We start from the raw sequence: 27,857 nt of genomic DNA, 5'->3' as shown, positions 1-27,857 counted from the left end.
CTTACCGAGACTTGTGTTTGCAATATCGGTTCCTTTATTTCCGAGAAGAAATATCCTCACTGTACTTCTTGGCTGTTTGAGTATTAATTTTCTTCTCTTCTCTCCTCTTCCCCCTCCTCCTTTCCCCCCCCCCCCCCTATTCCCCCCCCCCCCCCCCCCCTCAACCAGTAGCTAAGGGGAAGCGAAAACAAAGCCGTTTCTCCCTTGCAACAAAGGGATCCCCCCCCCCTGCTGCCCCCCCTTCCTTTTTCCTTCTGATTCTGAACATGAAGCCCTGTTGGAAACAAATCCATTGACCCTCGCCCTTGACATTCAAATGACTGAATGGAGAAAAGATTGCTACTCGCACGTCTTGGGGGCTGTTTTTCTCCCCTTTTTTTTTTCTTTTTCTCAAATGAGTAATCCCTAAAGCAGATCTCAAACCCGGGAATCCTCCTCCTCTCTCGTTTTCTCTCCCTCCCTCTCCCTTTCTTTCTCTCCACCACCACTCTCTCCCCCCCCCCCCACCCCCCTTTTATTTGCATCTCAAGTCCAAAAGGCAGAAAATACACACCCAAGGAAGACATCGAAGCATCTGTTTAAAGCCTCCAAGTGCTATCGTTTTGGGTCAATTACCTCACCCGTAGATCTGCGAGCGCCTAGGCGGCCAAAATTGGCGAGACATTTTTTTTAAACAAACTTAAAATTTCTTGGATTGCGATTGGGATCGCCTCTCTGCCCATTTTTTTTTTTTTAAGATTACAGAGGATTATTCTGTGGCTTTTTTCTTCCTCGTCATCCCGTTTTCTGATCACTATGGAACTCTAATTTAAACCATGTTTGGACTGAAGCCACCTCTCTATTACTTACCAGGTAAGGAAGCGCTCTGCTGCTGCCGCTGGTTCGGCGTGGCGCGGTGGCTGGTGGTGGGGGACCCTTCTCATGTGTGCGTGTGTGTGTGTGTGTGTGTGTGTGTGTGTGTGTGTGTGACTGTATCTTCAGCTTAATTCTCACCCCCTCCCTCACCCCTTGGGCCTCTGACAATAACAGATCCGCGTCTCCTCGGCTTCCTCGCTTGCCTTCTCCCTGGCCCTTTTGCAAGCTCTCGATGTGCAACGTGAGCCCCAGATCCCTCTCCCTCTCCCCCCACCCCAAGCTGGCCGCCTTCGGGTGTAACACGCAGCTCTCTCCTTTTGTCTGCCTGGAGCCGGAGCCGGCTCCTGGGTGGCTGGCGGGGCTGTGTTTAGTTGTGCGGCGGCAAGTATTTATGTAACCTAGGCTGCATTAAGGAGCCGGGTGTGAAGTTACTTTCTACTGGCTATTCCCAGTTCTTTCATGGCTCAGTGAGCCCCCATCACTCTCTCCCAGGCGCACAGCCCCAAAGTGGAAGGGGCTTTCGGGTGTGCTCACCATCTACCCTCTCCACCCAGACATTCCAGCCACTTGGCCCTTAGCTAAACCCCTACCCCCACCCCCTGGAGCCGCCTGCGGCTGCCGGAGTGAATGCGCAACTCCCGTGACCTGTGAGGGCACCCCCAGCCAGGGGCTGCCTTGTCTTTTGGCCCAGCGGAGGAGTTGACCCGGAGAAGGAGGAGGAGGAGGAGGAGGGAAGACCGAGGAAGAGGGCGGGGGAAGCTTGCTAGCTCGGGATGTTTGGCGTGATTTCCTGTTTCCTTAACCCTCCTCGGCGGAGCTGACAGCCGTGGCCACAACTTTCTGTTTCAGGGCAGCTCTTGCTTAGCCAAAGGGGTAGAGGTGACAGCGGAGGGACTGTGGCGAGGATTAAGAGGACAAGTGGGCCAGAGTGATCTTTGTTCAGAGTCAAGCAATGCCCCTCTGCAGGGTTAATTCCTCCCCCAGCTCCCGCCCCCATTCCACCTAATCGGTACTCTGTCCACCCTTCTCTGTTTCCACAACTGTAGGCTAAGTGAACCTGTCCATATTTTAGAGCGCTTTACAATTTACAAAGTCAGGTCTAACTTTATGATGATGCTGGTCATCTCTCCTTTTCCACAGCTACAGGAAACTTCCGGGTGTGGGGCCTGTTAGGGTGACTTCTAATAGATGAGGCCCTTGGGGTCAGGAAGCTAGCTGGTTTTGCATGTGGCTTCTAGTTCGAGCAATTGACTGTAGTTTCCCCACCCCCATCCCCCACCCCGATCCCTTCAAAAAAAGTTCAAGTTTCCTGTGCTTTGAGAAACAATCCACAGAGGAGTTGTCTTCTGTCGAACCTGGGTTTTGTTTAGAATAAGAGCCTTCCATAAGAGAGAATGGTAATCCCTCGGGAGGCCGAGGGGGGGCTGTGTATATGTGCTCATGCCTGCATCCAGTTATTATTCTCTGTGGGAAAGATTTATTCAGCGTTTTATTGGTGAACTTGTAAGTACCGGGCTCTGGAAGAGAGGGGCGCACTTTTCATGCCTTTTGGCCTTCCTTTCACTGATCTGTTAATAGGAAAAGCCTAGAACCCTACTTAGGATCCCTGGAGGATCCTCGAATTTGCAGTGAACCCCTCCCCTTCCTTGGTAGAGCTGGGTGGCATTGACCTCATCCCGGAGAGTTGGTTTCCAATGAATGTGGTTGAAGTATGCCTGGGGAAGTCTGAGAGAGAGAGAATCTTCATTGAGGCGTCTTTGGAGAACACAGTGAGAATTCAGCCTGTACCCTGACTCCTTGACTGCTTTTCACCCTTTCCTCTACTCAGTACCAAAAATAAATTTCAGATTTTTATGAAAAACCCCTTTGTTTGGGGAGGATGCACCCTTCCACACACACACACATCTATGTCTATTCCTTGCTAGATTGAATTTTCCACCTCCCAAAAATGCAAATCAAAAGCATCCTAGCTTTTCCTATTGTTTTTGTTTGGGATGGGGGTCTCTTTGGAGGTAGTTGACTTCTCCATAAGCCCTTCACTGGGCCCTAGCACTTTTCTAGCTGTAATTCAAGAAATGGGAGTCCCCAATTTACAATCCCCATAGTGTTATACCAGGGGCTCTAAGATGATTTTATTCAGAACTCAGAACAGGCTTTTTCCAAGAGAGCAGTGTGGCTCACAGTGAATTTCGAGTAAGAAGACATTGGCTCTACTTCTAACCTTGTTATTCATTGCCAACTCATTTGTCTGGCCCTCTGTTTCTATCTTTATGAAATGAGAGGGGTAGGTTATGATGAGGTATGGGCTCTGGGAGCCCCCTCCAGCTTTCCTTGAGTCCTTGAGGTACAGGCTCAGGGAACCATAAAAATGAAGAGGTTACCCACTAAGAGGGTTAGGGTTGCTCTGGAGACTCCAAAATAACAACACGCCGGGTCCTGCTGAATGAATTCGGACTCCAGTCTTCTCAGCCAAAGAAAAGTAAAATTTATTAAAAGTTCGCTTGCGTTAGACACAGAGCAAATCTGTGCTAGAAAATTCTATGGCGCTCTCCCTAGTCCATGGTGCTGTCTGGCGCTCTCACTATTCTATGGCTTTCTATGAGGCTCTCACAAACATGAAGACAGGATGGGGTCTAATATACCAAAGGTTGTGAGAGGAATCTAGGGGAGTTTGTCTAGAGGAGGAGTTTGGGGAGGGTCTTCCGGAGGAATTAATGAGATCAGTGAGTGATTAAGGGTGGGAGGTAGCTGGAGGCTACTGACTATGGTGGGCTAAGCCAGTTATTTTGATGGGCTCCAGGGTGGGAAATAGATGAACAATGGAGGGCTAGGCTAGTAACCTGGCTAGTAGTTAGCAGTTAGTAACTAGGCACAATGTAAGGCTTATTGCCTCATGCAAATGTCTCATCAAATGAGACAGTTTAATGCAGAGTCCAGGGGAGGTTCCCAGAGCCTCAAGGACTCAAGGAGATCTCAAGGGGGCTCCCAGAGCCCATACCTCATCAGGTTAGATGATTCCTAAAGACCTTCCCAGCTCTAAATCCCCCAATCCATTGTCATGAATGGTGGTTAAATTCCCAATCTGGCTTCAGAAATATAGATCATAGGCCCCTGGGTCTAAGGAGATGGGCATCATGAGTTGCTGTGACAGAAAAAAAAAATTATTACCTGGTGGCTACCCTTCTGGTGATGAGCTTATCAGCTCCAGAAGTGATATCTCTGATGGTCCTACCTGTTGGTAAGTATGTTGGCAAATCAGAAATTAGGGCATTGCTTACTTATAGAAACTTCTCTTCCCAACTTGCTGTCCATTCTTTTTGCATTTATGTAGGCAACCAATATTTGAAATTTTCGGCAAATATTTCGTTAAATTTGTTAAGCTGCTACTATTGGAAGAATATTGAATCTAGGGCAGCTGGGTGTTGAATGCCAGGCCTGGAGTCAGGTAGACTTGAGTTCAAATCTAGCCTCAGACACTTATTGTGTGTGTGACCCTGGGCAAGTCATTTACTCTTGTTTGCCTCAGTTTCTCATCTCTAAAATGAACTGGAGAAGGAAATGGCAAAAAGCAATCCAGCATCTTTGCCAAGAAAACCCCAAATAGGGTCACAAAGGGTAGGAATGGATTCTACAACAACAGCAGAGTAGTAAGCCTCTGTTAGACACAAAAGATCATAAAGAAAAGATAGTCCTTATCCTTGGGATGCTTGCAATCTATTTGGAAAGATTGTTATTTTAAGGGACGGCAAAATAGTAACTAGCAGAATCAGGATTTGAACCCACAGTCTCTGACACCAGCGCTCTTTTCTCCTCACGACATTGCCCCTCTATGATACAAAATAAAATATTATAAAGAGTATTTAAGTGAGGTAAAGCAAATGGGCTGTATGTAGCTCAAGGAAGGAAAGATTTCTGATTAGAGGATTAGGGAAGTCTTCATAGAAGGGCTGGCATTTGAGCAGGGTATTGTAGGACAGACAATAAGCTGAGTAAGGGTTTTCCTCCTAAAGACCGAGGCATTATGATATTCTAATGATCATATTATCTTAGGATTTAGAACTGCCAGGGAGCTTAGGGATAGATCACCTAGACCAAGGGTTCTTAGTTTTTCTTTTGCATGTCCTGGATCCTTTTGGCAGATGGGTGAAGTCTTTGGACCTCTTCAGAATTACGGTTCTTACCTGTCTTCATAATTGAAGGAAATGTCAAAATTTCCATTCCAGGTTAGAGGAAAAAAGGGGTATTTTTTTCCCATTCAAATTAACAGATCTCTGAAATCTATCCATAGACCCCTTTGGGATCCATAGATCCCCAGGTATGTTGTTCAGCTATTTTTCAGGCATGTCTGACTTTTCATCACCTCATTTGGGGTTTTATTGGCAAAGATAATGGAGTGGTTTGCCATTTCAATTGCTCATTTTACAGATGAAGATATGAGGCAAATATGATTAAGTGACTTACCCAGGATCACGAAACTCAGGAAGAGGCCTCCTCTTGACTCCAGGCCAGGCACTCTACGAATTTTACTACCTAGCTGCCCTGATAGTCTGCAGTTTAAGAGCCCCTGATCTAGAACAGCATTTTACAGATGGGGAAATTGAGGTCCAGAGAAAAAGGTAGTAGTAGACTCTTTGAGGGTGGGGGAATTGTGTCTTTAGGACTGGAACTATTATTTCACTGGTATAGCCTGCGTGCTCTCAAAATTTTTGGTCTCCGGACTCCTATACACACTGGAAGAATTCAGTCAATATGTGTCAGAAACTAGACTTAAATTCAGGTCTTCCTGGTTCCCCAGACAGTCTATCTGTTTACTAGCTGGAGTTACTCCCTGGTGTATCCTAAGCACTTCAATGTTTTGGTTTGTTTTTCCAATTGAATTGATATGCTTAAGGTAACATTGCTAAGTAAGTCAAGTTCTGAGATTTGAATCTGATTCCCTTAACTCAAGCTCCCTGAGGGCAGGACTAGATTTGGCCTTTCTCTGTACCTTCTGGGCTTATCGACTGAAGGCAGACTAATTCCAGAGCTTTCTGGCCCCTAAGGCTTGCTTTATCTATATTCCTTTTGAAATCTTTGTCTCTCCCCACCCACCCCTCTACTGAGACATTCTTCTGGTAGTGTCTCTCTCTCTCTCTGTCTCTCTCTCTCTGTCTCTGTCTCTCTGTCTGTCTCTCTCTGTCTCTGTCTCTGTCTCTCTCCCCCCTCCCCCACAAAGAAACAGCCCATTAAGTATCCACCTGGGAGATAGGAAGTAATTAAGGACAATTATTTGTGGCCATTGGTGGTGCCATCACCCTGAGCATGTGGTCAGTCCTGGGCTCCCAGAGGTATTAGGAAATTATTTTAGCCCAGGTAGGTCAGTGCAGCTGCCTTCAACCTTGTGAGTCATCTACCGTTCTCACTCCCCCCCAAAGTTTAATGCCGGGCCACATGTTCACTCCTCTCTTAGCATGTTTAAGTATTGGTTGGGGATGCCCTCCCTGCACATTGCTAACTGTGTGGGGAAACCTTTGCCAAGTTCATTTCTTCATCTATAAAATGAGGGGGCTAAATTAAACAGCCTCTAAAGTTCCTTCCAGCTCCAAGGGACTATATTAAATTAGGGGCAGTTGTCCTAATTGATGAGGGACAGGCATCTGGTGTTAAACAACACTGTTTTCTTGGGAGGCTCTCCATGAAGTGGTAATTCTGAGGCTTGTGGAAAAGTGGCTCTGAATCCATAGCCTATTATTCTAGGCTGAAGCATTGGTACTTGAAAAAAAAAGTTGTAGCTATAATTGTCTCCCCAACTAGATTGAAAGCTTCTTGAGGGGCAGGGATGTTATCCAAAAATCTCTGCCAGCTACACCCAGAGGATAGAGCTCTGGCAGGAAGAGTTGAGTTCAAAGGCATCCTCCAGACACTAGCTGTGTGACCTTGGACCAGTCACTTAACCTTTATCTTGACTCAGTTTCCTCAGCTGTTAAATGAAGATAATAATAGCACCTACCTCCCAGGGTTGTTGTGAAGATAAAATGAGATAATATTTGTAAAGCATTTAGCTTAATGCCTGATAGATGTCCTTCAGTCATTTCATTCGTGCCTGATTCTTCCGGACCCCGATTAGGGTTGTCTTAGCTGAGGATACTTGAGTGGTTTGCCATTTCAATCTCTAGTTCATTTGACAGATGAGGAAATTGAAGCTAACAGGGTGAAGTGACTTACCCAGAATCGTGTAGCTAGTAATAGTCTGAGTCTGGATTTGAACTCAGGTCTTCCTGATCCAGGCCTGGTACTTCATCCACTGTGCCACCAACCTACCCTAAATAAAGGGTTAACTGTTATTAAGTGGCCAATAAAAAAAAGACCTTAATAAAACTTATTTTAAAAAACCAAATTTTACTTCCCTTCAGCCTCAGGCTTTAATCTTCCTCATAGAGGACCTTACACCCTCTTCTTGAGTAGCAGGAATCATAAACCCAGAGAGGTGGGTGAAGGTACTTGGCCAAGGTCACCTGTTCTAGAACTCAGGTCTTCTGGCCCTCTTCGTGCAGGACCTGACTGCCTCTGGAGCTGTCTAGTTAGTTATTAATGGAACAGGAATTTCTTCTACTAGCTAGTTCTAGTCTTCTTGTAAGTTTCCTTTTGACGACTTTGGGAGGTGCTATGACATAAGGACTGCTTGGGTATTCTGGGAGTGCTCTGTACCCTGCAGGTTCTGAATAAGGGTTGACTGTATTTGTATTTTTATCTTTGTTAACACCCCCCAGCCCCCAACAGTGCTTTAAATGGGTACTGGGCAAGAGCTTGCTGAAACAAAAGTTAGTTGGATTTAGGCAGCTGTGTGGAGGTCCACTGACACTCCTTCCTGGTGGTATTGGGTATGGACAACTGGACTAGTAGTCAAAACTTGGGTTCAAATCCTGCCTCAAACTCTAGTTTGTGACCCCTGTTTGCCTCAGTTTCTTCATCTGTTTAATGGGGATAATGATAGCACTTTGCTCACCCTCCTTGTTGTAAGGAACAAAAGATAATTTGTGTAAAGAGAATTGAAAACTTTATCTATATAGATGCTAGCTATTACAGATAAGGAAGCTGATAGTCAAATGTTAATCCAATCCCCCAACAATTCTTAAGCCTTTAGTGTTTGTTTAGCACTGGGGACACCTGGACCAAAGCCAGATGGTCTCTGCCCTTAAGGAAGGTCTCTTGCTTAGATTGGTGCAAAATTGCCAACACATTTTCTATTCAGCATGCTTCCTGGGCCTTAAATAAATTTACAACTTTGGAGGAAGCACCCCAGGTACCTGGGATATGGTATCAAACACCGTGGAGGTTTGTACTTGAGGAAGAGCAGGGGTGACTTTGGGTAAGTCATTTCTCTCTGAATCTCTATATGTTCCAGTAGGGGCTTGGAGTAATCATATCTCCCCCAGATAAATTTAAGAGTTGGTGATGTCATGAACCAAAGCCTGTGCTCTTTGGGGGCTTATTAGAACTGCAAAGCATCCAAGTGAGATAAAAAGAAAACGCTCCTATTTGAGCATTGATTGAGAGAGTGCCTTATTTACAGCTTACAGAGCCCGAATGCACAATCCTACCAACTTCTCGAGAGTACTTGTCAAACAGTCCCTAATTTACCTTCCTGATACCCCGGAGAAATGGGCAGATAGTAGCATATTCCTTTTAACCATCTGGGGAACACAGGGTACCTCTTCTTAAGGCTCTGTCCCAGCTAGAAATCCGGTAGGCTAGGTCCCCTGGGCTCTCTGCCTGGCTGGGCTGCAGCTAAATGGGAAAGTGTGGGCAGGAAGAGAAGAGAAGAGTCCTCTTTGTTATTGTTCAGGAATTTTTAATTTTATCCAACTCTCTGAGACCCCTTTTGGGGTTTTCTTGGCAGAGATATTGGAGTAGTTTGCGATTTCCTCTTCCAGTTCACTTGCCAGATGAGGAAAAGAGGTAAACAGGTTAAGTTACTGTTTGAAGATGGATTTGAACTCAGGTCTTTCTGACTCCAGGCCTTGGGGCTCTCTCTACTGCACCACCTACCTTAATGAAAATGTGTTGGCTCATCTAATTGAATAAGTCTTGAAAATCATAGTCTTGAAAATCAAAGACAAGTCAAACAGCTCATTAGGATCCAGGAGATATCTGGAGACAGATTCATCCAACTACTTTATTTTTACAAAGAGAAAACAGGCCCAGAGAAGTGATTTGTTCAGGATCACCTGGGTAGAGTAGCAAAGCAGGGCCTCTGCCTTCAAATCCTGTGTTGTTTCTGCTATATCTGGGCTGTCAATGAGAGAGGTAAAATGGCTATTATATGGGGCCTCTGCCTCCATATGGCTCATTTTACAGATGAGGAAACTGAGGTCTAGAGAGAATGGAATCATGTGATTCTATGACAACCTCCTAGGGAAATGGACATTCAAACCTCTTGCCATACCAAGACATAATGTCAAAGTCAAATTTTAGGGCTGAGAATGATAACGGTTGCCGTTATGATGATTCTAACTGGATAGAGCCTTTGAGATATGTACCATGCCTGTCTTGTGGTCTGTTCTTCCTGGTATAGCTGACTCTGTAGAGAACTGTGATTTATAGTATGTGCTCAGGACAAATCCATCCATATGTCTATGTTTGTGAGCAGATTGTGGGATTCTTCTAATGGGTAATTCTAGAAGCTTGGAGCTACAAGAAACCTCAAGAATCATCCAGTTCAACCCCCTCATTTTACAGAGGCCTAGGGAGTTGGAGGAATTTGGCTAAGTCAGGGGTGGGGAACCTGCAGTGAGAGGGATAGACCATCAGCCCCATTTTCCTGACCACCAGTAGGCTGGGGACATTTCTCTCCCACTAAGCTATTCTTGCCCTTCTCTTCCCTTTCAGTAATTTTCCATGGGTTTTGCTGGTAGATGGAAAGCCACTTCAGACACTCTTCTGTTCATGCAGGGTTTGCATTATTTTATATTTTTCTAAAATTGTTCAGGTTCCTCTTAACAATAAAGGACCCTCATCTTCTATATGACAGCCCAAGTTCCAGTTAGAAGAATTTTCTGGAAATTTTGAAGAGGAGATGGGCTGGGAAATTGGGGTTTGCAGGCAGTGAAACATTGGTGGGAGGAGGCAGGGAAAAGAAATTTGGGGAAATGTCAATAGATTTCTTATTCTTTTGTGAACTTTACAAGGCACAAACCATTTTGTTTAGTTTGGGATCTCAAAAATATATTGTCTCTCACTTGGTAGGCTCATAAAATGATTGTGTTTGGTACATTTGCATACATGAATTGGGGAGAGAGAGTGGGTGTCAAGGAAATAAGTTTTTTTGGGGGGGTAATTGCTTTTTTTCATTTAATTCAAGGACATTATGTTAATTGCTCCCTTACTACAGCCTCTGTTTTAAAGATGAGAGAACTGAGTCTTGTACATTGAAAGTCACATGGATGGGTCGGCCAGGTAGCACAGCAAGTAAGAGCACCTGCTCCAGTGTCAGGATGACCTGGAGATCGAATCCCAGGCTCAGACACTTAGCACCCACCCAGAAACACCTGGCCGTGTAACCTTGAGCAAGTTACTTAACCCCAATTGCTTTAAAAAAAAAAAAAAGAAAGTCACATGGATGAGCTAGGATTGAAACATAGATCTCAACTTCCAAAACACTCAACTTTAGTTCTCTATTATTCTGTGCTGAATATTTTTGGAAAATTTACAGATTTTTTTTTCAGTACTTTCATATCTCATCAAAGTTAAACTCCTCAGACATTTCATATACTTCTTGAAAAGACCCTCTATCCTTGGACAGCAGTAACCAGATTAGGAGGGACTCGGGGACCCACCATCAAAAATGGGCTTCACCCTGGGAGTAGCTGGGATGTTCTAAAGAGCTACAGCCAGAAATTTGAGGCCTTGTCCTATAGGACATTTTTTTCTCAAGTCCTCATTGTGTAAAAGGAAGAACCCATCTGACTTGGGGCTAGGCTTTCCATCCAAGTTAGTATTTAGAATGACTCTAAACTTTAGACATTTGCTTGGTGGCCTACCAGATTAGCAGGGATGGGGAACCTGTGGCCTCAAAGCCACATGTGGCCGTCTAGGTCATCAAGTGTGGCCCTTTGACTGAATCCGAGGAGATCCCAGGTTCCCTGTCCCTGGATTAGAGTGTCATAGAATCCCAGTGTGGAAAAAAGATCTCTTCTACCCTGTCCTTGAGGGGGTAATTAGCCAGCCTTCAATAATGGGGGCTTCTTGAGAGAGCCCTTTTCCATGGCCAGATGGCTGTGATGTTAGGTTATGGGGATCTCTTTATCAGTAACTTCTGCCCCCAATGCAGGATCCTTGTTCTGCCCTCTGGAGCAGCATAGATAGATGAAATTCACTCCCTCTTCTCTAGGATCTCCTTTTACATATTTGAGGATACTTCTCTTTCTTCCTTTTAGAATAGATTGCATTTCTTCAGTTCAGATGGAAAGCATCCATCATGGTGTCCAAATAGGGAAGATCCTTAACATCACTTTTTTTTTTCTGGAAGGGGGGAAGCAGACCTATGATTTCATTAGTATAAGGAATTCCCCATGAGGAAACTCCCTCTATCAATGCAGATTGTCAATTTATGGGGCAGCCAGGTGGCACAGTTGGATAGAGTTCCAGCCCTGGAGTGAGGAAGATCTGACTTCATATCTGGCCTCAGACACTTAACTAGCTGTGTGACCCTAGACAAGTCACTTAACTCTGCCTCACTTTCTTCATATATAAAATGATCTGGAGAAGGAAATGCAAACCACTTCAATATCCTTGCCAAGAAAACCCCAAATGAGTTGGAAGAGTTGGACATGACTGGAAAAAAACAACTGTGATGATATTCCTTAGGATTGTGGTAGTTGGGGAGACTTAAGAAGTTAAATGTCTTGTCTAGGGTCACATAATTTAGGATGTGTCAGAGTAGGGACTCAGGTCTTCCTCCCAACTACAGCTCAGCTTTACCTTACTTCTCTATAATAATAGCTAGCATTTAGATAAAAATCCAAGGCTTATATAACACTTTATGTCTGTTACCTTATTCAATCTTCAGAGCAACCCTGGGAAGTAGATGCTATTATTATCCCCATTTTACAGATGAGGAAACAGAGGCAGACAGAGATGAAGTGACTTGTCCAGGGTCACCCAGGTAGTAAGTGTCTGAGGCAGGATGGACTCAGCTCTTAATGACTCCAAGTTCAGCTCCCCACCCCCCCATGCCACTTAGCTGCCTTTATAATACAATTAGCACAAATAATAATAGCTTAGGTTTATGCAGGTTTTAAGACATGCAAAGTACTTAAACAAAGTATGTAAACAACATCATAACATTTGATTTTCACAGTGACTGTAGAAACCCTTTGAGAGCAGAGACTTTTGCTTTTTCTTTTACACATTTTCTTATGCACTTGATAAATGCCTGTTGATTGATTGATTGAGAAATGTGCTCTCCATTTTACAGATGAGGTAACTGAGGTTTAGCGTGTATGTGTGAATGAATATTTTCTCCATTGGTGGGGATGGAATGTCGCCAAACCCTAGAAACCCTGTTCAACCAGCTGGACCAGTAGAAACTGGGTATCGTGACCTAGTTTGAAAGGGTTCAGTGAGGGGGTGCACTAATTACTAGATCCTCATAGGCTGGGAGTTAGGGAGGAGAATGGCACCTTGAGTTTTGAAAGGTTCTGTCCCCAAACTCGTGGCCATTCCTATCATGCTGAACTCCCATGTCTGTCATTTGAAGACAATCTTTAGAGAAACCAGCATCACTGGATGCTCAACTTAGTGGAGAGATGAAATTCTTCGACCACAATCATTTCAAAATTCCACTGGCTAATATATGCAGGGTGTTGAATCAGCCTTGATGGACAGTAGCAACATTGATGAAATCTCCAGGTCTTCTGAAATATTGATAGAGATGTACTTGAAAGATCTAATCGTATCATAGATCTATATCTTATCATAACCATCCCAGGGAACATTAAGCCCAGTGGAGAGTTCACATCTTTCAAACTAAACAAAAGGAAAATGGCTAGGAAAACCCTTTTTATTAAGAAGCAAATCCTTAAGAAGAAAGGAGCCATCAGTGAGACATTTTTTTAAAAATCTGTAAAAGAGAATTGAAGGAAGTTCAGAAGGGGAAAAAGACAAGTCAACTGGTTGACAGCAGATATTTATTAAACACCTACTCTGTGCCAGGCATTGGACCAGGGGTGGGGAACTTGCAGCCTCAAGGCCACATGTAGCCCTCCAGGTCCTCAAGTGCCGCACCACACTTGAGGACCTAAAGGGCAACATGTGGCCTTGAGGTAGCAGGTTCCCCACCTTTGCAAGCACTGGGCATACAAAAAAAAAAAGGCAAAACATCAGTCCTTGCTCCCAAAGAATTGACAGTCTAATGGGGGAGACATTGTGTAAACATTTCTGTGCTAACAACATATGGACCTGGTACATCCGAGGTGATCTCCAAGGGAAGGCAGGTGATGGGGAAAGGTTTCCTGTAGAAGGTGCGATTTTAACTGGGACTTGATGAAAGTCAGGTGGGGAATATGAAGAGGAAGAGTGTTCCAGACCTGGGGAACAACCAGTGAAAAGAAATGCCTCAGGTGTGGGTCTTGTGAAAGGAACTTGATCTAGGAAGCCAGTGTCACTGAATCAGAGAGTATGTTGGGAGATGGGTGGAAAGGAGGAGGAAATAGGAAAAGAAATAGGTGTTTACCAGTGAGTTCAGATGATACAGGGTTAATGGGGAAGGATGGGAGAGCAGAACACAGAGCATTTGGGAATAGGAGGAAGGAGAGTTTGTCCTGCATAGAGTAGTATTCAGGAAAGGGTGGCTGTGGGGGAGGTTTGATGCTATTAGACAGGGTTCTCCCTTAAGGGGTCTAGAATAATGCTGTTAGATAGTGTTCTCCTGTGAGGGTTCTGGAATCCCTGGAAGGAAGAGGCTCTGTCTGAGAGATTCTTTCAGAAGCAAAGTTTGTTGAGTGTGGGCTTCTTCTGCCACCAGGGAGAGGTTGGTACATTCTTGATTAGGCTCTTAGAGCCACTTCGCAGAGTGTAGCTGTCAATGGGCCAAGTGGGAGAGGGCAGAAATGGGCACAGAGCAGCATTTTCTGTATCAATAAGAATGTAATTAAGCTTGGCCCGACATCTGAGCTTGGAGGACCATTCACTCTCTGTCCTTTCCTTTTCTCCCACCCCACATGCTTCAGGAGGGGAACTGGGTAACCCCAGTGCTTGAGCCAGCCTTCATAGGAAGCTGTAATGGACAAGATGCTTAGAGAGAAAATTGTTTCATTCCCTAAGGGTCCCCATCCCCAGACTCTTTATTTCAGTGCCAAGAATGAATCAAACTTCCTTGCCACAGGGAGCAGGCAAAGAAAGCTGATTGGGCAGTGGTGAGGGGAAGGATTGGCAACCTGGGAAGGCTAAGTCTGGCCTCACCTTGTCCCAAGGCCACAGACCTGGGGCCCTTTGAATTTGGCCACATAGGGAGAATTTTTCCATAGTAAACTCCCCTCCCTTTTGTTACTTCTCTCAGTATTAACTTTCAGACCTCCTCACAGTCCTAAATTCTGTTGTCTTGGTAACTATGTCTACCATTTGCTAGTTTCCCTGTGATTATTTGAGGAAGGAAAAAAAAGAGAATGGGAAAGTCTGAGAATGAATATAAAGGGGGGAGTGGGAGTATGTATACTAATGCCTTAGGCCTTCCATGGACCTATGGGGATGATAAGGATGCTAGAGAACTACCCCGGAGGCTTTCTAAGGGAAGCATTGTTTGTTGCTTAAGGGGCATTTGTACAACCCAAGTATCTGGGACTGGCAAATCCATCCCAGGGTATCCAGCCACAGAGAGAAATGCAACAGACCCCATGGAGTTTGGTATAGTGGAAAGACTAAATGTGGATTAAGAGTACCTGGGTTTAGATCCTCTTCTACCTCTGACTAATTATCTGAACCTAGATATCACTTTCCCCTCTCTGGGTCTCAGTTCCTCCTTCTGTCAAATTAGAGGGCTGCTCTAGAATATATGATCTGGTGTTTTGGAATATTTTGGGGTTCTTTGGTGAGGGTAGGGAGACTCTGGATTTCATTAGTATGTATGGGCCTTACTGGCTCTAAGTACCCAAGGTGCCAAGGTTCTTAAGGGATTCATTAGCTCACTGCTTTGGAGCCCAGATCTTTCAGGGAGCTCCCATTGAAAAAAAAACTTTGCTTCTGTTTACCAGGAGAAATTCCTCCCCCAGGTTTGCAGTGGGGAAATATTAAGAGTTCCTTGGGCTTCAGTCCCTAACCACCCTACCACCAACAAGGAGCTAATGTACAACAGTGTGCGTGACAGTTTTTGAAGGACCAGACAGATATGAGGCATTTTTATTGTTATTGGTGGGTGGAGAGAAGGAAAGTCTATTGGGGGGATCCACACTCCCAAAACAGATGGAGAGAGAGAGAGAGAGAGAGAGAGTGTGTGTGTGTGTGTGTGTGTGTGTGTGTGTGTGTGTGTGTGTTTGTGAGCGCTCAAGCAGACTTGTTTCATTCAGTACTTTAAAAAAAAATCTGTGATCTCATCAGTTTGGGTTCTTTCCCTAGATATAAACCAAGTCTTCCTCCTCTCTTCCTTTCTTCCCACCACTACCCTCAATTCTGGGTGTAGCTTGTTTCATGGGTCAATGTGACCAAAAAATCCATCCCCTGGTAATCAGCCTTCAGTTGATCCTAGGAGCACAGATCTAAGGCTGGAAGAACCCTTAGAGACCATCCAGGTTAGTCCCCAAGTTTACAGAGGAGGAAGCTGAGTTACAGAGTCAAGATTTGAACCCAGGTCACTAAGGTTCAGTTGACTACTTTTTCCACTTTGCAGTAACAACTGGGGGGATCTGGAAAGGTCTCTTAATAGAAAGAAGTACTTGATTTGAGCTTTGAAGAAAACTCAGGGAGTCTCAGAAAAAGAGATGAGGAGGGAGGATATTTCAGGCATGTGCAGGGAGGAGAGAAGCAAGGTAGTGGGAGATTCAGCCTAGTTTGGCTGAAATGTAGCATTCATGGAGGCAGGTTACTCTGAAGTAATAATGCAGAATCACTCTGGAAAACTAACCAGACTGTTTTGTTGTCCAGTTGTTTTTCAGTCATGTCTGTTTATAACCCCACTTGGGGTTTTCACAGCCAAGATACTGGAGTGGTTTGCCATTTCCTTTCCATTTTATTTTACAGATGAGGAAACTGAGGCAAACAGGGGTAAATGACTTGCCCAGGGTCACACAACAAGTAAGTGCCTAAGGCTGGATTTGAACTCAGGTCTTCCTGAATCCAGGCCCAGCACCCTATCATCCTGATAGCCAGATTGTAAAAGCTTTAAATGCAAACAAAGGAGTTTTTAGTTTGTCCCTCTTAGAGGCAGCTGGGGACCACTGGAGTGATATGGTCAGTATCAGTAACTAACGAATGAAACTAACAAGATCACTTTGGTTCCCCCAAAGGAGTGGATAGCAAGTTTATTTGGTGAAAGCAGAGAGCATATGATCCAAGGAGGACATACATGGTTGGCGGTTAGGAGTAAGATGGTGGTGGTAGCCTTGAAAATGTAGTTAGTTGCATCAGGGGTGAGAGAAGGAGAAAGTAAGGGGCTTCTACATGGAAAGGGGAGTTATTATTCTCAGCCCTTCAGCACTCTCCAGACTAGCTTTTCAGAGGTGATCCAGCCGTGGGCGTCCTCATGCCCTGCTGCCAACACCTCCTTCTTACTGTCATCTTCTCACCCAGGGTGATGAGGATGTATTCCAGGCCCCATGACCATGCTGTTTCCCTTCTTGTCAAACCCCTAATCTCCTCACCATAATCTCCGTGTGTTCCCTGCTACTACTGTCTTCAGTGTTGGCAGAAAGCGTCCAGGTTTACCACCTGCACATTCACTTCCCCACTGTGGGATTCTCTAAAACCTTGAGCATCTCAGCACTGGAAGGGTTCTGGCCCAGGGCCCATACTATATCCCCTCCCTGGCTACTGGATAAGATCTTCCCATCCCCTATTTGGTCAAACAGCTGGAAGGTGTCCTAGAACTCTGCTGTCTGAGCCCCCATGAAGTCCCACTTCTTGGCCTGGGCAGCTTGGCCCTACTCCTGCTGCCACTACTGTAATGGCTCCATCCCCTTTGGTTCTTTTTTTAACTGAGGTTGAGTGACTTACTGTCTTAGCTAGTCAGTTTGTGATGCTGGATTTGAACTCGAGTCTTCCTGAATCTGGGCCCAGTGCTGTGTCTATTATGGTACCACCTCAGTGATTCTCATGAGCAGAGGAGAAATCTTAGTGGCTTAGGCAGGCGGAGGGTGTCACCCATGTCATTGGTCCTGAAATATATTATGTTCTTGGGGGCAGGAGCTCTTTGGTCACATCGACTCATGAAAAAAGTTATGCTCAGAAATGGGGGAGGGGGTGAAAGAGAAGGAGGAGAGTAGGGGGACTTGATCTGTAGCAACAGGGAAAGAACCCAGACTGATGAGATTTTTTTTTTCAGTTACTTCCCAAGGAGCAGCGATTGAGTTGATTATCTATTCAGGAAGATGTGTGGTATAGCTCTTCCTCTTCAGACTCATTTTGAGCTCTGGGTAGTTTGAAAGTATTCCAGAAGATCACATTTGGAATAGCTCCCATTTTACAGATGAGAAAGTGAGTGCCCAGAGAGGTTAAGGGCTTGGCCACATTTAGGAAGTGGGAATGAAGCCCGGGTTTGGGTGTCTGACTCCATATCCTGTCTTTATTTCCCTCTTTTAAATTTTATTTATTTATTTATTGCTTTTTGGAGAGGGGAAGACCAGGCAATTGGGGTTAAATGACTTGCCCAAGGTCACACTGCTAATAAGTGTTAAGTGTCTGAGGCTGGATTTGAACTCAGATCCTCCTGATTCCAGGGCTGGTGCTGTATTCACTGTGCCACCTAGCTGCCCCTTTATTTCTCTCTTCTACTCTGTGTCTTTCCTGGTAGAGAGTCACAGCAGTTCCTGGGATGGGGATACATTTGCAGTGGTGTCTTTCTTAAGTTTTCCTTGGAAGTATAAAGTACAAACAGGTTTGACTCATCTAAACACAGGAGAGCCCCAAAAGCCGGGGCCTTGCTCGTAGGAGAAAAGGACTCTGGGTGGGCCCTGGGCTCTTCCCGCAAAGATGACAGAACCTGACCATAGCTCTGGACAATTTCTGGAGGTCTGTTTTGTAGACCGATTGCAGAGTCTCCATTCTGGGAGCTTAGATGCCAGACGGTTAGATCCAGAAGGAGTATTATTGGCTATCTTGTCAAACCTGTTCATGTTTTTTTTTTTTTAAGCAAGGTTTTGTTGGTGCCTTTCACTGTTATTTCTGGATCTCTCACTCCCCCATCTGACCTTCACAGTGAGCAGTTATTTAAAGAGTGACCAAACCTTAGCAGGTCTTATTCTACCTCTCCATTGAAGGGGAGGGAGGTACATTTCTTCATCTACTTCCCCAGACCAAGACTGGTCATTATAATTACATAGCATCTGGCTTTATTTTATTGTTCTTTCCATTTACATTGCTATGGTTATTGTTCAGTCCTTTCTGACTCTACATAACCCCATGGACTTTGTCCATGAGGCTTTTCTTGGCAAAGACACTGGAGAGGTTTGCCATTTCCTTCTCAGTTCCTCACCTGTAAAATAGAGATGCACAGGTGAGGAACTGAGGCAAATAAGGGTCTTATCCAGGGTCACGTAGCTTGTAAATATCAGAGGCTGGATTTGAACTCATATCTTCTTCACTTCAGGCTCTATCTACTGTACCATCTAGCTGCTCCTTGTATCTCTGCAGTCATGTTCAAATGAGAAGAGTGGCACACAGTGTAATGGTTAGAGAACCAACTTGGGAACCATGAAGACCTGGGCTCAAGGAAGGAAGGATAGAAGAAAGGAAAGAAGGAAGGATAGATACTCTTTACAGATTTATCTCACTTAATCCTCAAAACAATCCTGGGAGCTAGATGCTGTTATTATCTCCATTTTACAGTTGAGGAAACTGAGGCAGACAGCAGTTAAGTGACTGGCTTGGGTTCATACCTGGTAAGTGTCTTGAGGCTAAGTTTATACTCATGTCTTCCTGACACCAAATCCAATGCTCTGCTTGACCATCCAAGTTCCCTCCATCATTCCTCCTCTAGTACAGTTTCTAGTAGCCTTCCCATCCATTTCCCACCTTTGCCTTCCATTCCAGTGTAATGGGTTTGTTTGGTGATTGTCTTCCTTATTTCTTCTAGATGTCACCCCTTTGTGGAGAGATCACTAACTGCCACCTCCCTCCTCCAATCTTCCTCCATAATACAGGATATATATGTGTTGGGGTCAGGAGGACACATTTTGTTTAGACCTGATCATGGCCTCCCTTTCTGTACCCACATGAGGGATAAACTGAGGTTGTGAATGGGCCAGAGGGGCTGCTGCTGCTGGAGTCGGGGTTTGCATTCATGATCCCTTCATTGCACTGATAGAACCCAGGTAAATGCCTATATGCCACTTGCCAACTTCTCCCAACCTCCCTAGGTCATGGGATCTGAGGCCATCCAACCCAATTACTCCCTTTATAGAAGAGGGAGAGTTAAGAGACTTGATCAAGGTCAGCCAGGTAATAAAGGTTAGAGTCAGGATGTGAACTCATCTCCCCTAACTTTAGAGTGAGCAGACTAGGAACCAGTAAGGCTGTGACCATTATCCCCGTTCTTCATATGTCATAGAAGGGGCACTGGCAGGGAACCTTAGAGTTCAAGTCCAACTCCTTCATTCTACATGCAGGATGTGGGGAGCTGAGACCCAGAGAAATCAAGTGGCTGATCTAGGGTGGCATAGATAGGAGCTGGTAGCCACAGGATTCGCACCCAGGTCCCTTGACTTCCAAGCCAGTGCTATTTCTGTCTTAGCATTTGACTGTGTGAGTGAGTCACAAAACATGCCAATGTGACAATGACTGTGTAACCTTGGAGAAATTACCTCAACTCCCCAAGCTTAGTTTAACTCATCTGTCAAACTGGGATAAGTGATAAGTGATCCCTGCCCTGGTTCCTGGGAAGGTCCAGTGAGACAATAACAGATCACTTTGTTGTTCAGTCATATCTGACTCTTCATAAACTCACTGGATGTTCCCTTGGCAAAGGAATGGTTTGCCAGTTCCTTCTCCAGGTCATTTTACAGATGAGGAAACTGAGGCAAACAGGGTTAAGTGACTTTGGGGTCACAGGCTTAGTAAGTGTCTTAGGCTAGATTTGAATTTAGGAAAATGAGTCTTTCTCTATTCACTGTGCCACCTGGCTGCCCTACAAAGTGCCTTGCAGATGTACAAGCAGGAAAGAGGTTAAGGGACACACAGCTAAGTGTCCCAGAATTGTGGCTTGAACTCAGGCCTGAAGAGTACTGTCTCTGGGTGAGGATCTCAAAATAATTTGATTTTTATTCTGGAAGGGGACCTTAGAAAGCTCATTTGGTCCAACACTCAGTTTACAGATGGGGAAACTGAGACTGAGGTTAAATGCATTGCCTTACATCACCCAGGTAATGAGGAGCATACCTCAAACTCAGCATTCCTCCCATTAGATCATGCTGCCTTCTTAAAGGGTTATTCTGTGAAATGCTCTGGTTCAATCGGGTTTAGAGAGGCAGAAAAGGGGATTTAGGTATGGAGTCAGTGAGTTTTATTTCAGATCTTAGGTGTATTCATTCTTGCCTGTGTTGACTTAAGTCACTTAACCTCTCTGGGACTCAGTTTCTTCATGTGTAAAATGTTGGGGTTGGATTTAAAAGACCTGAGGTTCCTTCCAGCTCTAAAGCCATTATCCCATAACATAAGAAGGTGTCTGTCTTCTTCTTTCTTCCCCTCCCCCTCCCAGCTTTCATTTCCCAACCTCCCTCTGCAACCCCACCTCATCTCCAGCTCCTCCAGCCCCTTGCTGAAAGAGTTAACTAGATGCCTGCCTGGAGCTTATGCTCTCCCTCCTGGACTCCCCACCTTTTTACACTCCAGTTAATTAAATGTGGCTGCCTATTGTCAGAAGACAAAGTTTGATATTTATTACACCTTGGCGCTACAAAATGTCAAAGGCACACATGCTTTCAAGAAATACTGGCAGGAAATAAAAAGCAGAGCATATGTCTGCTGAGTTCAGGGCAAGGCAGGGTGGCAGACTGAGGCCACCCCCGATAGCCCGGGGCACTTCAGAGTTGGCGCCTCCCAGTGACAGCCGATTTGACCATTTTTGTTGACATGGGGAGCCCAGACTGAGTCACAGGGTGACACTCTACCCTATCCTAAATAAACATTCCCAGTTCTTGGATTATTTTACTGGAGATAGATGAAATGAAACAACTAAATTATTGCAGTCAAGTGTTGAGAAATGGGAACAGAGGAGGGCCTGGCTTTGAAGTCCAGTCCTGCCAGTGTGACCTTGGGAGAGTGATCTCACCTCTCTTGGCCTCATCTGCAAAAGGATGGAGTTGGACTAGGTCATTGCTGGTTTCTTCCAACCCTGAATCCTATGAATTGCATCCATAGAGAATGAAAGATGGGGTGTGGTGCAACCAGTGCTGGGTCAGTAGTCCAACATGCCATGAGACCTTATCCAGGTCACTACCCCTCCCTGAACCTCAGTTTCCTCCTTTGTAAACTGAAAGGGTTAGACTAGGTGAATAAAGTCTCTTGCAGCTGTAAAATAAGAGAACGAGACGATTTCAGGAGTTTTTTAACCTGGTATCCAGGAATTTGTTTTGAAAAAGATTTTGATAACTTTATTTCAATAAACAATTAGTTGCCTATGTAATCCTCTATGTTTTATCTTACACATTTAAAAACATGATTCTGCAAAGGCTTCTCTAGGTTTCACCGGACAGGGGTCCAGGACACCAAAAATGGCTAAGAACCCCTGGTTTAGAGGATTTCTCAGGTCCCTTCCTGATCAAAAAATCTGTGACATGTTATTTCTCCTCCTCCTTCTTCCCTGCCTCCCCTTCCCGCCCCAATCTATTTTCCTTTGGGCTTTTAAATTTTATTTCTATTTTTCTCACTTAGGCACCATAAAAGCACATGGTTAAATGTGATATTTTTACCCAGAGGGAGGGGGGAGAAATATGGATCTGTAAGTTTTATAGTTTTTTTCCCCCCTTAATAATAATGCGTTAAAGATGTTTGACATCTGTAACAAACAGCTGGTATCCTGTTATGGAAGAATGTCCTTTTATTTCAGAGCAGGTTGAACTGTCATTAATAGTATAATTAGGTGATTATCACCATACAGCTGAAAACTGCTTAATTGCATAGATAGCTTTTCTAGGATTCCAGTCTTTTTATGGTTATATTTGTTTTAGCAGTTTGAATTTTCATTATATTTTGTCATTTGCTACATTGCGTTGTGGGCTTTTTTTTTTCTTCCTTTTAATGTGTTTGACAGCTGTATGTGGGTAGCATTTGGTACTAGTGCACTGACTGGTATTAATGCTGGAATGAGGAAGCCACCTGGAAGAGTATTTCTGTCCCTCCAGGCCCTGTTTTAACCCACTTTGTGCCAGTCCAGAGTCAGGAGCAGGGCAGGAAGTCCCAGGTGTCCTTTGATTTACCTGATCTCAGTGTGGATAATGGTATGAAATTAGACATTTAACCCCAGAGCTAAGGTTGTCAGTAAAAGGGCCACTTTTACAATGCAATTTATTTTTATGGCCAATCCTTAATACACAATCTTAGCAAATGCTCTAGAGAAAAGGGGTGTTTAAAAGGAGATTGCCAACTCCTTATAGGGTCCCAGATTTTAAGTTGAATTTTAAAATAGACTGGTTTATTTTTATTTGTCTGTTTGCTTGTTTTCCTTTGTATTAAATTTAACAGGAAATGTCTTAGAACCCCAGCTGGAAAGTAGTATTTAGAGTTTTAAAGGAACCTTCCAACTCATCCCGCCCAACCCATCATTTTACAGAGAAGGAAACTGACTCCCACAGTTTTTGGGTGAAGTCGCTTAATACCACAAACTTAGATTTTCTCCCTCCCTCCTTTTCTCCCCAACTCTCTCCCACCTTTCTCATGTTTTCTCATACCCTCCCTCCCTGCTCTCTCTCCTTTTCCTTCTTTTTTTCCTTTTTCCCTCTTTCTTTTTCTTCCTTTCCCTTTCTTCCTTTTTCTCCCTCCCTTTTTCATTCTTTCTTTCCTTTTCTTTTCTCTCACTCTTCCTCCTTTTCTTTTTCTTCCTTTCCCTTTCATTCTTCCTTTTTCTCCGATTTTTCTCCCTTTCTATCATCCTTTCCCTTTTTTCTCTTTCTCTTCTCTTCTCTTTCTCTTTCATCCTTCCTTTCTTCCTTTTTAAACTAGAGGAGGCCTTTAAAGATCCTCTTCAAGCTGTCCAAAAGCTGGGAGCTAATAAATTGTAATTTCCATGTCTGCTGCAGACCAAACTATCCTGTGAGGTCTGTAAGTTGGAGAAGTATTATGAACATTTGATACTTGAGGAGAGTGACGCTCAGATAGGTCAGGTGCCTTGGTCTCTCTCCCCAGAGAACACGAGAGTGGGGGCCTAATCCTGGTATCTCAACCTGTGTCCCTTGTACATCACCATCCTGCTGAACCATGCCGTGCTGTGCCATACCTCTGAGGCCTACAGTTGGAGAGATTGATGGCTTCTTGTTGGGTGTGTCCTAGAGGAAGGAGATTCCTTAAGGGGATTCCTGTGTGGTCGTTCCTTCCCTTGGCTGATTAATTCCTGCTTATCTTTATATAGTTTGGGTTTTGTATATAGCTGTTTGTTGTCTCCCTCTAAAGATTCTGAGCTCCTGTGGTCAGGGACTATCCTTTTTGTCTTTTTCTGTATTCCCAATGCTTAACCCTTTGTTGTAGTTGAGTCCTTCAGTCAAGTCTGACTCTTGACCTTCTGGATCATATTGTCCGTGGGGCAAATAAGGTTAAGTGACTTGTCCAGGGTCACACAACTAGTAAGTATTTGAGGTTGAATTTGAACTCAGATTTTCCTCACTCCAGGCCTAGCTCTCTATCCATTGAGCCATAGTAGGTCCTTAATAAATGATAATGATTAATAAATAAATAATAAATGATCATCTGCTGACCTATGGACCAGATGGCTTTGGAGACTCAATGTGGCTTAGACATCCACGATTTTACACATTGCCCTTTATCCAAATGGCCTTTTAAAGTTTTTCCTGGGGAGAACAGAAGATTGAAGTAGTTGAGAATTTTATTGTGTAATGAAACAGACTGAGCTTTTCAGTCTGTGGGTCTGGGTCTGGGGTGACGGCCCATGGCAGGGTGCCACTCCCTGGCTACGAGAGCTTGGGAGAGTTTTTATAGGTCACCTGTCAAGTGTGCAGTCACCACCCTCAGTTGTCCCCAAGTTGGGTGAGAGCCAGCCCAGTAAAAGTCCTTATCAAGATTCACAGGCCTCTCATACAGACTCTCCACCTTCTATCCTCTCTCTTCCCCTCCTTGCTTCCAGCTCAATAGCTGGCCCTTACCTCCAACTCAGTAAGAACGGCACAGCGAGTCCCCTATTCTTCCCGGTCTCCCTCCCCTTTTCTGCTCTCCCTTTTCTTTTTCCTTCCCCAGAAGAACACTGTCTGGAGTAGCTGCTCTGCATGGTGGAAGACCATCAGACTGTACCTTGGGAAGCTTAGGGTCCTGTCCTCATTTCTTCTGCTTTACTCCAGGGAGAAAAGGCCCTCTCTGGACCCCAGTTCTTTTCATCTGTAACAGGAGTGGATTAGACCACATGATCTCTAAGGGTCCCCATTCAGTCCAACTTGTCTATGGACATTGACAGAGCATTCTTGAGAGATTTCTGGCCTCAAGTCTGTGAGAGGCTGAGACGTTACAAAAGCATGAAGAGATGGGAGCAGAGCCTTACTGTGTACATCGGACCTTAAGGAAGTATAACCTGAGTACCAAACTTGGAGGTCTTGTCTTGTTTAACAAAGATGTTGCACGTCTGGGTGTTGAGGCAGCTACGTGTCAGCAAGACCTGAGTTCAAATGGGACCTTAGATACTCATTAGCCTAGTCAGGTACTTAACCTGTCTGCCTCAGTTTCCTCAACTGTAAAATGGACATCATCATAGCAACTCACCTTGCAAGGCTGGTGTAGAGTCAAATGAGATAATATTAATAAACTGTTTAGTACAACACCCATCACATAGTAGGTGTTTGTTTCCTTCTAAAAATGGAAAATTGCTGTTGGTAGATTATACCCAGGCTTAGTGTATAGTATCTAATGGCAAGAATGTTAGACTAAGAGTCAGAAGGAGGCAATGTACTACAGTGTAGTACAAAAACCCTGGGTTCTGGTATCAGAGGTCTTGGGTTCAAATCCTGCCACTAATGCTAACTACTTTCATGACCTTTGGTAAGTTGTCTACCCTCCCTGAGCCTCAGTTTCTCCATCTAAATGGGGGAGTTGGGGCAGATGGCTTCTGAGGGCTCTTCCAGCCCTGGCTCTATAAGGTCGTTTGAGGTTTGTCTGTGCTGTTTAGTAATTGTGATTTCCCCTTCCCTGTGACGCCAGGATATTCATTCTTAAATTACCTATGAAAGTGGGTGGTTGTAACCCCTGGGCTGCCATATTTGCACATATGCAGAGAAGTTGTTTTTATCAGGCCTAGAAGGAATGCCTAACATATTGGGGACTTGTAAATATGCATTAATAAGAGTAAGAAGAGGGTTGTGAATGGAGGAACATCCCGGGGTGGGGAGAATGAATGAGAAGGAAATGTCAGGAGCCTGTCAGCAGAAAAACACAAGACTAAATTTGAGTTAGACAAATTGAGCAAGAATTAGACAAGGAACCCTGGCTGTGGCACCAACCCTCTTACTGCTTGACCTTGGTTTAATCACTCTCAAAGTGATGGGCCTCATTTGTACCATCTGTGAAATGGAGGAGAACAAGATGAACTCTCTTCCCTTGATGGATGTTTAAGGTACATGACTACTGCTGGTTATTCAGACAAGTGTTTGTTGCTAGGGGCTGACAATATGGAAGGCAAGACACAAAAAGGCAGTGACTCAGTATCTCAGAGGGGTAGAGAAGGAAGAGAGATTTAGTTTGATAAACTAAGATTTCAGCTTCATTCCTTCCTTCCAGGCTGGAGTGGACAGTGAGGCTACATGGAAAACCACAAAACAGGGGGGCCATGGAGGCAATCCAAACATATATTGAGCCCATGATGTGTGCATGGTCCTGACTTTTCATCCACACAGCCTGGGAGAGTGGCCAGAGAGCCCTCCCTCACCTCGGAGTCACAAGGTGGGATCCAGGTCTCCGTTCTTATGCTCCATGGCTGTTTGTCTTCCAGCATGTCGTGAGCCTCCCAGGAACCTCATGGAACCCCTCAGGGTCACTGTGTAGTACAGATTAGGCAACAGCAGGCAGACAGGCCTTGGAAATAGATCCGGGGCCTGAGGGAAAAGAAGGAAGCTCCTTCATAGTCTCTCCCAGGAACCTCGGAGCTGTGGAGAGGTCACCTGGTTTAAGCAATGTTGTTCTGTTGTGTCTGACTCTGCATGACCCCATCTGGGATTTTCTTGGCAAAGGTATGGAGAAATTTGCCATTTCCTTCTCCAGGTTTAGCAATGCCCTTGATGAAGTGGTCTCCAACTTCTGGTTGGATACACTTTTGGTAATAGAGAAGGGAATTCTCTAGCTTTCAAGGCAGCCCATTTCACTTTTAGACAGGAAAGTTTGCCCTTATGTGTACGCCAAATTTGTGTCTCTACTACTCGTACCCATTTGAACCATTATTCCTACATCTGCCTTCTGGGACCAAACAGAATAATCGAGAAGAAGAAGAATATAATAATAATCCCAAGAATTCTTCTGTAGGATAGTCCTTTAATTACTACAGGATCTGAAAATACACTCTATTTCACCCTCCTCTCTGCATTTTCTTCCCTTAGCATTCCAGTTTGTCCTGAACCCTGTGGTCACATTTACCTTAATTTAGAAGAGGCAGAGCAATGTGGCAGCTTTATTGGATTCCAAGGTCCAGCTCTGGGAGGGACCTTGGAGATCATGGAGGCACCTTCTCCATTTTACAGATGAGGAAAATGGAACTCAGAGAAGTTTTAACTCACCCTAGAACACACAGGGAGTAGTGACGAAGCTTGGATGTGACCCCAAGGTCTTCTGACTTGAAGGCCAGCCAGTTTACTTTCCATTAGACCAAGCTATCTCTGGATAAAAAGGGAACACTGGTTCATCTCCAAATCAGCATTTATTAAGCACCTACTATATGCCAGTCACTGGGGATACAATGAAAGCCAGACAGCTCTTATTCTCATCTAAAACTTCAGGTGAAGAAGCTAAGGGTAGCTAGGATGAAAGGAAGGCCCAGACTCCTACTTTGCTTGAATGTTGCATAGAGAGGCAGTCTGGCATAGGGAAGGAACATTGGCCTCCGACCTTGGCCAAGGCTCTTCTGAGGCCTTAAGTTCCTGGCCTGTAAAAAAGAGAAGGGTGGCCTAGAAGATGTCTTCCAGTTCTGAGACCCTTAAAAATTCAAGATCAGTGGTGGGACCTCTCATGCTCAGTGCCCAGTGATGACTGTAGCCCAAAGGCAGTCAGGGCTGGTATAGGCAGGAAGGGTTAGAGTGGAGCCAGGAGCCCTGTCTTCCTGTGGTGGGAGATCATTTCCTGGGGCTCATTAAAGGGGAAGCTTATGTGGGGGCTGAGGAGAGGCTAAAGGGATGTGGGGAGGAGGTTTGTTAGGGAATTCCCATTGTAGCCTGACAGCTGGGTTTATCACCAGGGCCAGACAGTCATCAGATTAGCCCTTTGGCCTTAGAAAGAGGCTTTCTCTCTCTCTCTCTCTCTTTTTCTTTCTTTGGTTCTTTTCTTTCTCTTTCTTTTCTTTCTTCTTTTCTATTGTTCTTTCCTGTTTCCTTCTTTATTCCTTTTCTTTCTTTCACCCACCCTCCCTTTTTCCTTCCTTCCTTCCTTCCTTCCTTCCTTCCTTCCTTCCTTCCTTCCTTCCT

The 27,857-nt window shown here is 44.7% G+C and overlaps 1 protein-coding gene across 2 annotated transcripts in view; it reads left to right on the top strand.

Annotated features, from left to right (window-relative positions):
* The first annotated feature begins 243 nt into the window (after nt 1–243).
* The window catches only part of GSE1 (Gse1 coiled-coil protein), a 183,715-nt gene continuing 156,101 nt past the window's right edge, over nt 244–27,857 (top strand). For both annotated transcript variants that reach the window (XM_069085624.1, XM_069085622.1), the window contains exon 1: nt 244–852. In XM_069085624.1, the coding sequence (XP_068941725.1) occupies nt 816–852 (37 nt within the window). In that variant the 5' untranslated portion in view covers nt 244–815. The remainder of the gene's footprint in view (nt 853–27,857) is intronic.

This window comes from Petaurus breviceps, unplaced genomic scaffold (assembly GCF_028583685.1).
Source record: "Petaurus breviceps papuanus isolate PSGF00001 unplaced genomic scaffold, PetGlider_PUasm1.0 176, whole genome shotgun sequence".
NCBI lineage: Eukaryota > Metazoa > Chordata > Mammalia > Diprotodontia > Petauridae > Petaurus > Petaurus breviceps.
The sequence above is the reverse complement of the archived record's forward strand: the minus strand, read 5'-3'. Positions and strand labels throughout refer to the sequence as shown.